Consider the following 14,007-nt stretch of genomic DNA (forward strand, 5'->3'; position numbering starts at 1 on the left):
GTGCTCGCGACACTCGCATAGGGTACCACAAACACCAGGGCGCATTCTCCCTCCCTCCCTATTTTCCTACCTGATAGAGGAGCTGCCCCAGGCGCCGTGTTTGTCCGTCAGGATGTTGACCATCTTCTGGATGAGCTGCACGGCCGTCATGTGGTCTCGGTACTTGGCAGCACGGATCAGGTGGTCGCACATTTTCTCCTCGTCCCTCTTCTCGGCCGCGTACTGGGCACAGATGGACTGCGGGAAGAGAGGAGGGTGGAGACACGGTCAAAGTCCGGTGATGCCCTTCATTCCTGGGATGTGTCCTTCCCTTCTTTTCAACTTGCATCGTCCTCACAGCCATCCCGCCACCGCTGACCTGCCCCCCCCCACGCGTGCTGGATACTTCACACAGGACAAACACGTCTGAAAATAAAGCCGTGCCAGCTTTATTTTCTTTTATTCTTTTAATAAAGCTTTTATGATCAAATAAAAGACCTTTGTATTGACTTGTGGACTCCTATGGAGCAGCTACACACAATAACCCGTGCAGAAAACTTTTTAGATTTAGCAGAATCTGCACCTATTCCAGCCGTATTTCCTTGGATTCTTGCTTCCCGCCAAAACACTCTTAATTTATTCCACCCACGGCCCGCCTCCAGACACGCCCACTCTGCTGTGATTGGTCACACGCCGCTGGTGGAGCTCAGGAGAAGAGGGACATTTGGCAACCTCGCCTGCCCCAGGAAGAGTGCTCATTGTGGGACACACTACCGGATACGCCGTTGGTGCGGTGGAGCTTGGAAGCCATGAGTGCGCCGCGTGGACACACGGCGTGACCCAAATTAATGCACCTTTCCCGGCGAGAGCGGGAAAGCATCAGTTTGGCGGATATTTTACATTCATGCTCACAAAATCAGTCCCGTGTGAAATGCCATTGACAGATGAAAATATTTTCCTCTTGCTGCGAATCACCATAAATAATAACGTCTGCCTGAGCTTGTTTGGCTTATATATATATATATATACACAGGTTAAGGAAGTCTGGCCCTCTGTGACATCACAAAGCTAACCATCTGAAACTTTGGCATGGTTTTAACACGGGAATCCAACATTCCAACTACATTCATAGGTCAGCACGTGGAAACATCAACGCCATCATCAACGCCAAGTCACGAAGACACAAAGACATGAAGATACGAGGACACCAAGTCACGAAGACACAAAGACACAAGGACACAAGGACGCCAAGTCACAATGACACAAAGACATGAGGATACGAGGACGCCAAGTCACAAAGACACAAGGACACGAGGACGCCAAGTCACAATGACACAAAGACATGAGGATATGAGGACACCAAGTCACAAAGACACAAGGATACGAGGACACCAAGACACAAAGACACAAGGACACGAGGACGCCAAGTCACAAAGACATGAGGACACGAGGACACCAAGTCACGAAGACACAAAGACACAAGGATACGAGGACACCAAGTCACGAAGACACAAAGACATGAGGACACGAGGACACCAAGTCACAAAGACACGAGGACGCCAAGTCACGAAGACACAAAGCCATGCGGTATGACAAGTGTCTGCTTGTGTATTGCATTATTGCAGTATTGCAGCTTTACTGCGCATAGATGAAAGCCAGTGGATGCTGGTGCATGCAAATAAATGGGGGGGGGGGGGGTGAGTTGAGCCTCATCATTATCTAAATGCTGTACTTGTCACATGATGCCTCACGCCCCCCACCCCGTGCGTGTGGGTTAACCAGTGTAATTGGCAGGAGAACAGAGGCTCATTACACGATATCACACCCATGTTTATCAATTAGAGTGACAGAGAGGGGGTGTGGGGGGGTGCGGCACACTGTGCGGGTGGGGGGGAGCAGAGGGGGGAGGATAGTTGAGGCTCAGAGGTGAAGAAACAAGAAGCGCCAGCGTTATTAAAGCCTTCTATTTTGAATGCTCTGACGGGGGTGCCACACGGGCCGCCCCCCCTCCCAATCCCAAGGAGTGGGCTGTCCAATTTCTGGCGTGCTGACAAGCACTCCCGTAGGCTTTCATTTCCAAAGTGGGTCGAGGGGGAACGTGTCCAAAGGAAGACATCAGGCTTGTCCTTGCTTGACTGATGTGACACAATGCAAATACACTACATGTACAAATAGGAACACAATGGGGGCGTTGGGGGGGGGCAAAATAAAAGCGGGTGCTACAATTGTTTTCCAACAAAGATGCTCTGACACTTGATCTCTTGGCCTGGACTTTTCAAATTGCAACATAAAACACAGCCAGGGGAATTCAGACAATGGGGGGGGGGGGGGGGGGCAGGCTGGAGAGGAGAAAAATTAGGGTTTAAAGTACAATGACTGACAACCACTTCCATCCTGAAATGACGCCCTTGACATGATATCCATTTTCTTCCTCTTGGAGGATCACATGACATCCACTTCATCCTCATCCTCACTCCTGGAATGGAAGCATCTGGAAGCATCTAGCCGAGCCACGCTTAGCTACATAGCTCCTCCTCATGGAAGCATCTAGCCTAGCCACGCTTAGCTACATATCTCCTCCTCATGGAAGCCCAGCCCCCGCCTGCCCAACCCCGAGACGCCAGGGCCACCCAGCTATGCTAAGCTAATGGCACGTATGTACGTGGCAGTCACAGTGCCAAGCTAATAACCCAAAGGATGGTTGAATTCCTGGGTGAGATGAGCGGCCTTCCATCAGCGGTGGAAGACACCGGGTTCACCGACTAATGTCCGACTTGGAGCCCCCTTGGGTGCCACCTGGACGTCCTTGACCGGTTTCACCGATGGCATATGTTCTCTTGAAAAGCCGAGTGAAACCCTGACCTAAATGAAGGTCATTTAAGGTCATACGATATAGCCAGTAGCAGGAATTCTGGCCCCCGTGAAATAAAAAATCATCACATTGCCCAGGCAAGCAAGTGAAGAAAGCTCAATAGGTTTGGTTTGGAGTAGTCTGTGTCAAGCTGTCCGATGGAAACCAATGAGCTTTTCCATACTAGCGTTAGTTCTCAGGGTAATATGGGACAAAGTGCCTCCTTGCGGCCTCACTACGGGTGTTTGAGTCCCAGGAAGGAGCCGAGAGTGCCGCCTTCTTGATGACGCCGCATAAGCCCTGATAAGACATCAAGGTGAGTGTGGTTTTATGTGAAATGGGGGGAAAAGAAGAATAAAAATGACATGGGTCTTGCTCACCGTCCCGTATCTGGACCTTCTTATCTGCCCTTGTGGCCCACAGAGCACCACATTTCATCCCTAATGAACAGCCCCATAAAAAGAGGACTTCGATTTCTCTCTCTTTCTGTCCTCGGCCGCCCCTTTCCCTCCGCCAGATATCAGCCAGCATCATTTGTTGTGTGTCCAATCTGTAGATTCCCTTCACGTGAAAGGATTCTATTAGATAAAGAAGCCCTAAAAGGTAATTGGATTTGGCCCCATCTTCATCTACGTCACCCGAAGCTTGGCTGGAATAAGCTAACTCCCCAGGAGGAAAGATCACTCAGTTCCCTCCCTCCCACTTCCCCTCCAAGTGTGACTGACACAAAAGGCATCTCCTGGACCCTCGTAGCCTGACGAAGACACCGCTTGCATGTTCTTGGCTGAAGGAGCCCAAAGTCACCGTTCATAAAAACACTGGCAAGATGCCCCGACACATCGGACTTTATTTGCCATCATCCAAGAGGAGACTGAGGGCAGACGGCAGCAAAGCGTGGCGCTGTGGAGAACAACAAGAAGGTACGCTAACATTCTGCTGGCCTCTTGGAGAGACTGAGGGCTGCCCTTTTCCATAAACGTGTTTGGCTTATGCCAATAAATGCCTTTCCAAGCCAGTCACAAAAAACATGGATGGATAACCTAACCTTTGCCAGAGTAGCATTGCAGCTGCAATGCAGTTAGTTGGGAACTCTCTTTTGTCCCACAAAGAACGACTATTGTACTAATGGCGCCACTATTTGTTTGATGAAGGTCAAGATGATGGTGACATGTTTCTAGCTCACCAGTGGAGCTCACCGAAGGCTCAAAGAATATTTGATAGTACTTCTGGAATCCAAGCATTAAATGAAACACATGAGGAGAAATGAGCAGAGAAGAGCATCAAGAGTTTTTGCTGGAGATGTGCTTGCTAAGACAGTAGTAGTAGTAGTACTACTGAAATGTTGTCAGAAAAGAGAGCAATAGTTGACAGCTGTCAGTCTCATTCTACTTGGTAAAGATGTATTACTATTCTTTGATTCTCTTCATTTCCAATACTCCAAACGTGCAGCAATGAAATGGAGTAGTACCCAAATACTTTCACACGAATACAATGATGACCTATATGCCAGCGACCCCGACCCATAGCGCTATAGTCTCCACCCCATCCACCCCATCCATATGGTATGGGCCAATGTCGCACATGGATGATGGTATCGCCACCATCTCAGTTGACAAGAGTTCGTACCGTCAAAGCTGGCACAGCACAAAAGACAGAAATAATGCTGTTAGAAAAGGCAAAGGTGAACCATCACACCCCCACCCTATTGGTGCGAGAGGGGGAAGAGGTGAGGTGGGGTGGGGGCATGTTTCATTGTTGCTCTTATTTTTATTGTGGCAGCAGAAAATGAAAGCCATCAGGCTGAAACTGAGCTCAGAGGAAAAATCAATACAGCAATATAAGAGCATGACTTATGGGGGGGGGCAGCAACCCTGGTTTTGAGGACGAACAACAGATGCCATTTGATTGAAGTTTGGAGGGGAAGATGCAATGAAATCTTCTAGAAGTTGTTCCTCCACTCAAGGGTTAACCTTTGACCCTGGACAGAACCCTGGCACCCCAACCGCAGGGTCTGTCCCGATGCCAGGCTATGGAAGACAAACATTCAAGAGGAGAACCCTTACGACCCTGATGCTCACGTTCTTCGTGCTCATCGGCAGAATAAATATTCTATTCTAAGAATGCATAATAATGTTTCAGGCGGGGCGGGCAGGTACGGTAACAAGGTTCAATGCCGAGCGCCACGTCCTCTCGCTCGTTTGGCAAACATCAGCTTGACTTGCGTTGCCCAATCGGCTCCTCTCAGAGGCTCAGCTTGCGATGCGACCCCTTCCCAACAGAGGGTCGCCCCATGGAGGCTTTCATTGCATTCCAAGCCCCCAACCCCAAATCCTGGCAAATTCCAAAACAAAGTGCATCGATGATCCAACAGGCCAATAAAAAGCCAAATCATTGGGATGAAATTTCCGTGGAAATGTTAGCTTGTTAATAAGATACCCAAATGTAGTCCATACTCATCACTTTTTATTGTTATGATTAGGAATTGAAAGGACGATGAAATATTGGTGACCTCATTTAGGGCATCAAACTGGGTCAGCTTTGTTTGCTTTTCTTCCTGCAGTTGTCAGACTAGAATAGAAACGGCTCCATTCTAGATACCAGTATATATAGAATATACGTATGCATACAATTTCTGATTTGCATTTGTGCTCATCTGCTGGTGTGCTACTGTGCTGGAAACCTGGAATTATCTTATCTTAGCTCTGTTTCCTTACAACACATGGATAGCCTTCAAACCAACAGGGAAACCAAAAAACATTTTTCATAGCTTATTCAAACAAAGACATCAGAAGAAAATAATAATGGAAGATGAAGGAATAATATTTGCTTTGGCCTCATTTCTCAAGTACTTTTGTTTTGGTTTATTTATATTATTCAACAACTAGAAATATTTGAATTCATTTTATGAATATGATGAAACAAATTATGATGAAACTAAAATCATGAAAAAATAGGTAGATCAAATAATAATAAAAAAATAAAGCTTTAGCACTAAGAAATGGAATAATGCTGGGATGAAAGTTCCTACCTCAAAGTCAGCGTGCTTATGAATGTCTTCAGCCCTCTGTCGACTGAGGATGAACTCGGCTTCGTTGGCCACGCGGACCAGGTGGTCCTTCATGGTGTGACTCAGCAGTCTGGTGGTGAAGAACATTGGCATGCTTAGCAAATAGCATCACTTTATTCTTATTCATCTTCCCATTTTGATCCCGGCTGCCTGTGGCAGGAGGGAGTGGAAAAGCATGCTGGAAGAGGCATGACTAAAAAGCATGAGAATAAGCGTGACTAAATCAGCGGAAAATGTCATTTTGGCGTGAGCGGCATCCTGGGGCGCGGATGCTAATTGATTTGTTAATGATATGCATCTGACAAGAGGGCAGCGCTGTGCCTGGCGTTGCTGCACACGAGCGTCGGGCTTATCTGTGTTGATCAAAGACGCACGCTGTGCAAGAGAAAGCCCTCGCCGCAGCCCCCGAAGGGCGGCACAGTGTAAAGTGGAAGAATAACAGAATGGGGGCCGAGGAGGAGGGCTGGGGTGGGAGCTGGGGCTGAGAGAGGACCGCAGTTTGGTGGAGGGGAAGACTGTAACCTAAGCCTGCTGTTGCAGCGCAGGGCAGCAGGGGAGCGGAGGCGCGGAGGCGCGGGGGCCCTCAGTAGCCTCTCTGGCCCTGACCCCGGTCCTGCTCTCGGTAACCACGCCTCTGCATCCACATCAATAACGATACTTTGCATCCTGTTACACTGAGTAAGCGTATCCTTCATGTCCATCATGGCCCCTGCCAGACATGACACGACATTGTCACGCTATCATAACCTTGGTCACCCCACTGACGTTTTAACTCTCTAACATACGTGTTTCACATAAATGTTTGACTTGCTGACTTTTTATTCCTTTGCTTGCATTCTGGGTCAGAAGGTCAGAAGGTCAGAAGGTCAGAAGGTGATTGTTGCTGCAGATACCAAGATAGCAGTGGAGCGTAAATACTTGATAGCACTCATGTTTCCACCTTTGGTGAGCTACTTGCTTGGATACCACTGTCTTCAATATCCTCATGTCATGGTAGCTACAAATACGCAGTGCACTTGAACACCTCTTTGGCTCACAAGCCTTATTAAAAGGAAGGAAGGAAGGAAGGAGATAGAAACCCAGTTGCTCGTGGTTCTGTGTGCCTTCTACGACCAAATAAGCACTGGCCAGTCTTCACACGTCATCCAGCAACGTATGGATGCTTTGTTTGGTTGTATGATGGTCCACGTAAAACCCAGACATGTTCTGACATTTTCACGTAGAACTCTGGCATGGAAAGGCCAGGTTCCATGGAAAGGCCAGGTTCCACCATGTTTCCACCTCTCCTGTTCTCCAAGACAACGTGCTTTGAAAAGCAGAAGAAATCTGTTGCAAACAACCAAATGACGATGCTTTTCACTGATGACGTCGCCGCCCACTTCCTCACCTGCCTTCGTTGACCAGCTCGATGAACGCCAGACCAGCATTCTTCTGGATGGAGTTCTGCCACTCCTGCAAGCAAAGACAAAAAGCAAACACTTGAGAAAGGATTTGTTGCTTGGGCAACAAGGTCATCGGCTCTCATGTTCTGCTGGCACATTTCAACGCCTCGGACACAAGCGTCAAAAGAATAATAAAGCAACAAGGTTATGAGGCCTGTCTGAACCTCGGCAAGCTTTTTTCCCCTCCCGCTCACTTCCTCCCTGGGGAGTTGAAGTCGTATGCGTGAAAAAGCTCATGTGAAAGAAGAAAAACATCACATATTACACACTGCTTCATACCAATGAGCCCTCCCCCCCATGCCAGTATAAAAATATATCAGTGGCTTGCCTTTGCCGGGGGAGCCACTCACATTAGGAAGCTAGCAGGCTGACAGCTTTTCGTAGCCAAGTCGTTTTGACAAATATTCACCAGGATTTTTGCCTGTAGGCTACATTTTATTACAGCAGTGCATGAAACAACCCCGCTTGATTCCACACTAGCCGGGGGCCAAAATAATCATCCACACTTCTTCAATTAAGTGTGGATGCAACATAACCTGCCATGGGGCCAAAGAAAGTGGCCAGGGTCAGCTATTTGATGCGGAAAGTAAGAAACACGGTGGAATTCAATCTCACCCGGATGTACAGGAAGTGGACATGAATAATATGTTCCATCCATTCCTCACTTACAAAGATTGGAAAGATCACATTGTTTTCTGCATGTTTAAACTAAGTTAGGTACGGCTTCGGGTTTATCTGAATTATTCCCTGTTAGACCAACATTTTTCCAATCATCACGTTGCTTTAACAGCAATTAACCGGGTAAAAAAGTGAATAACGAGATGCCAAGGGGAGATCCTAACTGCGTGGCTAGCATGCTAACCACTCAATCGTGTGTGCAAATACTCAAATGTAAAGTGCATTGACAAAACTAAACTTGAGTACACCTAACTTAATCAATGTCATTCTCCAGGGAAGTACTGAGCGTGTTCAACAGGATCTACAAACAGCTCGAGTCTACCCAACTAAATGACAAGCAGGATATAAAGACCCGCTGCTTCCCTTTTTCAGTCCACTTCTCAGCCACAATTACCCGAAGCAAATTCACAAGACTTTTCATCAAAGTACACGGGGACCAGAGCTGGGCCCTTTTTAGCCACAATTGGTTTTCCGACATATCAGGTTATGGCAAAATGAAACAACGTAACTACGTCAAGCTTCACAGACTGGAAATGATGATCAATAAGAAATGAGGAAAGGGTTAATAGTTGGACATACAAACAACAACAACTTGAGAGATAACTTGGGGGAAACGTAGGAAGCCCACCGGGATGCCGCCTATCAGCGCTGGAACGTGGAAGGAAGGATCCCGCTGGGAGAAGTCCTGGTCTAAAGTCACGCTATACGTGATGTTCCACACAGCGAATGGTAAAAAAGCCATCAAAGCCAATTACGGCTTCAAGAAAGACAAGTCATTCCTGTGCAGCGTCACTCTGCAGCCGACCGCACGTCACGCACACGACGCCGCACTTAACCTCCGACTCACAACTGCTTTGTGTCCTGAAGGACGCGATTGGCATTGAGCGTGTTTACAATAGGGTCCGCATAGAAGAGAATAAAGGAGCCCATACTGGAAGAAAGCGTGCGAGAGAAGCCTGGAGGCCCCGATGGTTGAAGTTGAAGGACATTAAACATGAGTGTTAACCTGTGGCCGGTGGGAATATTCCAGACCGGATTTCAAATAAACACCACAGGAAGTCCAGCCATAAATAGAGCCGCACTCTCTGGAGGAGCAGAAAAGCACAAACATTACATTTCCTGATGTGATTTCTTCTAAATACTCTACAGCCTTTGACATGTCTATTGGTATGACCAAAGCAGGAGGCAGAGCTGGAGGAGAACTTTGGTGTTCCTCCAGCACCAGTACCAGTACCAGCACCAGCAGAGAAATGGTTCCAAACACTGGAAGCTGCGTGTGGTCAATTGGACGGCGTATGGATTCCAGACCAGTAAGCAGCAGGCGTTTTCCTTCCAGAATGAGAAAGTCCGAGGCTTGGAATGAGATCCGACGACGGTCATCGGCATTTTGTGGACACGAGACTAATGGCGTCATTATCGGCAGCCCAGACGGCGACTTCTACTTGAATTCAAAGAGCGATGACCCCGATTCCAGAAAGCAAACGGGAGCAGGTCAGTCGGTGATGGAATATTGGATTTTTGGGCTGCCCTGGTCAGCCGTGTCACAGCTTTTATGGCCGCGATAGGGGGCCGTGACCACAGCGCCCCTGATGAGAGGATACAAGAAGCCATTTGTGACCTCTCACCTTTAACCTGACCTCCCGGCAGATGATAGCGCCCAAAAGTGTGGGCGGTCCCTTGAGCCCGAGTGGATTTTCATTGTGCCGTGTTCCCCCACCGTGGCGTTGAGTCTAAGCACACACGCCATGCGCTTCCGTCATTACAGCTGATTATCCGTAATCAACATCCAAATATACCGCTGAGGAAAAGCAGACCCTGAGCGGAGACGCTTTCAAACAGCAGGGCTGGCCCACGGACAAAGACTAAATACGTCGTTTGTGCTTTTGGTGACGCTGCTCATAATCACAAGTATTTGACTTGAGGAGGAGGAAGTCAATAGTGATGACGTCATATTACGTCATATCATTATGGCAATTGGAACGCTGCCGCAGCACTTCTGACATGGTTTGAAGACAATACACGCCACAAGAAAAAACACAGTTGCATACTTTGTTTTACACATCACAACAACTGGACTTTTCCCAGCCTTTTCCCCCCATATTATAATATGGAGGGAAAATACCCAAAAAACCTTAACCTCATCTTCACATAAACAGCAGAAACATGCACACAAGTTACAAGGGATGATATTTCAATCCATCTTTTTGTTTTAATGTTGGAGAATGCTGGCGACTTGGAGCCAAGTAGCTACTGCATGTTATGGGATGGAATGATGGCTATTCTTTGTGAGGTACTTTTTTCCTTTGTATGCATCCTAACAACATGCACGAAAAAAGAAAGTCATGCATTCGTCATCAACAAGCAGTCTGAGACGCTGCTGGCTGGAGCGCCTCCACAAGGCACCACCAAAACACAGCGTGGCCCCCCTCATTGGTGAAAGGTTATGATGCCGTGATGATGTCATAGCTATATAGATGTCGTGTTCCACCATGCCAACGTTTCACATCATTATTTATTATTACTTATCTTCTTTTGTGTCTGTTATATAGGAGCCAGGCAACGACATTTCGTTGGCAATTTCACTACTGTGTTTTTGTGCAATGACAATAAAGGAAGTCTATCTATGACTATCTGTCTATGAGCTCCGTGCCTTTGGAAGTCAGTCCTGAAAGAACTCGGGGATGGCTCTGAACGCTCGCTTCCAGAGACTTTTTTTCTAACACAGACTCACTGTGACGTCTCAAGGTCAAGGTCAAGGTCAAATGTATTTATATAGCACGTTGCCAACAGTTAACTGGCCAAGGTGCGGTAAGTCCGCTGTCCACACCATCCAAAGAACTCAACCTTGATGACCGTCCTACGTTGCTTTCTGCTCTTCCGACCGCATGTTTGAAAAGCCTGCAGTCAGCATGACTTCTTACGAGGACGCGTACGTTTGACCATATTTCTCCAGTACGAGCCAACGTGCCCTGGCTCCCAGTTCATCATTTAAGGGCCTGCTACTGGTCTACAAAGTAGTTCTACCCTATGTGGAATGTCCTACCTGCTGATATTAGAGCTGCTACCTCAGTAGAGATGTTCGAGTCCCGACTCAAGAGCATTTAGTTAATACTATTCCTGGCCTTCTGTACTCCGTGATGTATTCCAATGCAACAACTGCAGCATTCCCATGACCAAACTTCCTGAGGCTGGCTTTGACTTGACTCGTAAAGCTAAACTGTAAATGTCACCAGCAAAGGTGCAAAGCAGAGGTCACGGGTGAAACATTTGCTCTTTTTTGTGGACGGGGCAAAGGTAATTGTTTCCTTGTGTTTCAAAGCCTGGTTAAAAAGCTCAAAGATGTAAGCGCCATCCAGAGTGCGACAAAGTCTTCAAGCAGGACCAGGGATGACAGGATGAACCTTTGCTATGAGAACATCAATCACTGGCCACAGACCTGAACCACCTTCTCAACACGCCCTACAGAGGCTCCCCAACAAGGTAAGAAAACTCGTTTCAGGCAGGAGGGGGTCGTCAGTCAAATGAAAGACCATCCTAGCTTTGCAGCCTACATAATAAAGCGGGTGCTCAGGCTGTTCAGTCAATAAAAACCACATCATATATGATAGACAACTTTTACTTTCAGGAGATTCTGCCTTCTCAGCAAGACTTCCTTCCTGTCAGGAGGCAACCCCATCCACCCCCACCCAGCACAACACACATAGCTGGCAACATGAAGTACCAGTTGGTGTTAGCCTGTTTTCTCTACGTCTCACGGGGGCTACCTTTCCAGCGTCAGCCTCTCAAGTGGAGAACGATGGCTGAAAGGGGGTGCTGGGGGGGCAAGGAGGGAAGAATAACACTTTGATTTGCACTCATCTTGAACCCTTGTGCACCCGCCAGCCTGCGCAGCGTGGTGCGCGTTCCTCGCCACTACTATTCTCACCTCTGGCCGCCCCCACCCCAGGTTCGCTCAACATGGTCTGCGACTGATCCATCAAAGCCTCGCTCGCAGGAGCAAAAGGAGAAATATGACCGCTGGCTTGATGAATTCACGATGAGGCCACATTCCACGTCAAGCAAAGTGCAAGTAGGAATCTTTTTGGACCTCAGGGGGCTTCCGTACACCGTCCCGCACGGGCGCACCCCCGCCTGCCTTCACACGGCAACGTCGCATCCTGCCCTACCATCACTTCCCCTGCAGGAAGTGCAACATACTTCCTGGCGTACCATCCAGTACACACACACACAAGTACCAAGTACACAGATCAAAATGTCAGAGACTAAACTTTGGTGATGGATTGTTCAAGCAACCCATTCTTCATGCTAATGCTCATGCTAATCTTTTGCTGTGTTATTGAAAGTCTTCTATCGACACTTCATACTCGACGAATCAACTGTTTCATCTACTACATCTACTTCCGCTCTGATAATACCTTCATCATTTCATACGCCGCTAATGCCTTCATACTCCGCTAATACCTTCATCGCTTCATACTCCGCTAAAACCTTCATCGCTTCATACTCCGCTAGTACCTTCATCGCTTCATACTCCTCTAATACCTTCATCACTTCATACTCCTCTAATACCTTCATCACTTCATACTCCGCTAATACATTAATCACTTCATACTGGACTAATACCTTCATCACTTCATACTTTGAAGAAAACTGGGAATCGTTCATCAGCAGACCAATAGCATCCCTAGAGTGCAGCATGGTGGTGGCACCATCATTCTTAGGCTTGTTCTTCAGCAGCAGAAGAAGGAAGAGTAGTCAGGATGGAGGGAAAGAGGACAGCAATGTACAGAGACATCCTGGATGAAAACCTTCTCCGGAGCGTTTCTTTCACATTTCCCTTATGGGGTGTTGTGTGTAGAATTTGAGAAAAAACATTTATTTCATCCATTTTGGAATAAAGCTGTGACATTAAAAAATGTGTTGATGTGGTGTGAATACATATACTACCTAATCCATGAAGGGAAGTGTGACTTTAGTTGAAGTTCTCTCACTAATACCAGAATACTGGAAAGTGTCCTATGAGTGCTTGGGTGTTATGGAACCCTTCCTTCCTTCCTTGCATCATGTAGAGGATGCATTGGTGACAAATGCGTGAAGGATGGATGGGGTGACGGAGGGCTGGACAATAATGGCTGATCTACAGGAGCCCAATGCAGCTACCGGGGAGATGGATGGTGCTCTTCTCACAGTAGACGAGGTAGACTGTCCACTAACTGATGAAATGTCTTCTCCTAGTGCTGTAGGAGGAGGACGAGCACTTCCTCTCATCATAGTGCATCATTTATGACAGGAAATGTCCTCTTTAGGCAGCGTGTTGAATTGAAATGTGAGAAAACTTCCAACAGGTACTTCGCCTTCTACCGATGTTTACATACCGTTTCCCAATGCTTCCCAATGACTTCATCATGCCCCCACCGGGGGACACAGATGTTTGGCACCCCCCCCCCCCCGCCCCGAGTTGTAAGTGATATTTGTCTTTAGCGTACAGACTGAAGCCCAAACAGTAAACACATGGACAGCAGTACGCATACGCATATTCAAAGGTGAAATTGTATGTTGAGTACTACAAATTCATACATGTTGGCAGGTCTGTACTGACTGTACTGATTCAACCCTGCCTCTCATGCCCCCCCCCCTTGACAGTTCACTGCAACCCCCGTGGCCACCCCACTGTTTGAGAAGCAAGGTCCTAGTACACACAAGCAAGTCAAGTCAAAACTAACTTCTACTAGAAACTATCAAAAGTACCATGTACCAGGCACCAAATGTACTATGTAGTTAATGTACCAAATGTACCAAGTATCAAATTAATGCCGATATCGGGCATCAAGTCCAAGGTGTCGTGTAGACGGCGTACACAAGTAGACCGCAGCACTCGAACAGAAGACAAGGGGGTTAGTAAAAGGACTTTGGTGAAAGACTAGCACGTAATAGAACACGTAGCGTCTACTTTGTGTCTTGACTAAGAATCGATAGCAGGAAGGCTCGGC

General features: G+C 47.5%; 1 protein-coding gene across 8 annotated transcripts in view; it reads right to left on the reverse strand.

The window, feature by feature from the left end:
• The window catches only part of lrba (LPS responsive beige-like anchor protein), a 140,701-nt gene that overhangs the window by 86,816 nt on the left and 39,878 nt on the right, over window positions 1-14,007 (reverse strand). For all 8 annotated transcript variants that reach the window (XM_058091546.1, XM_058091551.1, XM_058091550.1 and 5 more), the window contains 3 exons: window positions 7,285-7,349; window positions 5,859-5,967; window positions 71-237 (listed from right to left, as the gene is read on the reverse strand). In XM_058091546.1, the coding sequence (XP_057947529.1) occupies window positions 71-237; window positions 5,859-5,967; window positions 7,285-7,349 (341 nt within the window). The remainder of the gene's footprint in view (window positions 1-70; window positions 238-5,858; window positions 5,968-7,284; window positions 7,350-14,007) is intronic.

The sequence above is a fragment of the Doryrhamphus excisus genome, chromosome 1 (assembly GCF_030265055.1).
Source record: "Doryrhamphus excisus isolate RoL2022-K1 chromosome 1, RoL_Dexc_1.0, whole genome shotgun sequence".
Lineage (NCBI taxonomy): Eukaryota > Metazoa > Chordata > Actinopteri > Syngnathiformes > Syngnathidae > Doryrhamphus > Doryrhamphus excisus.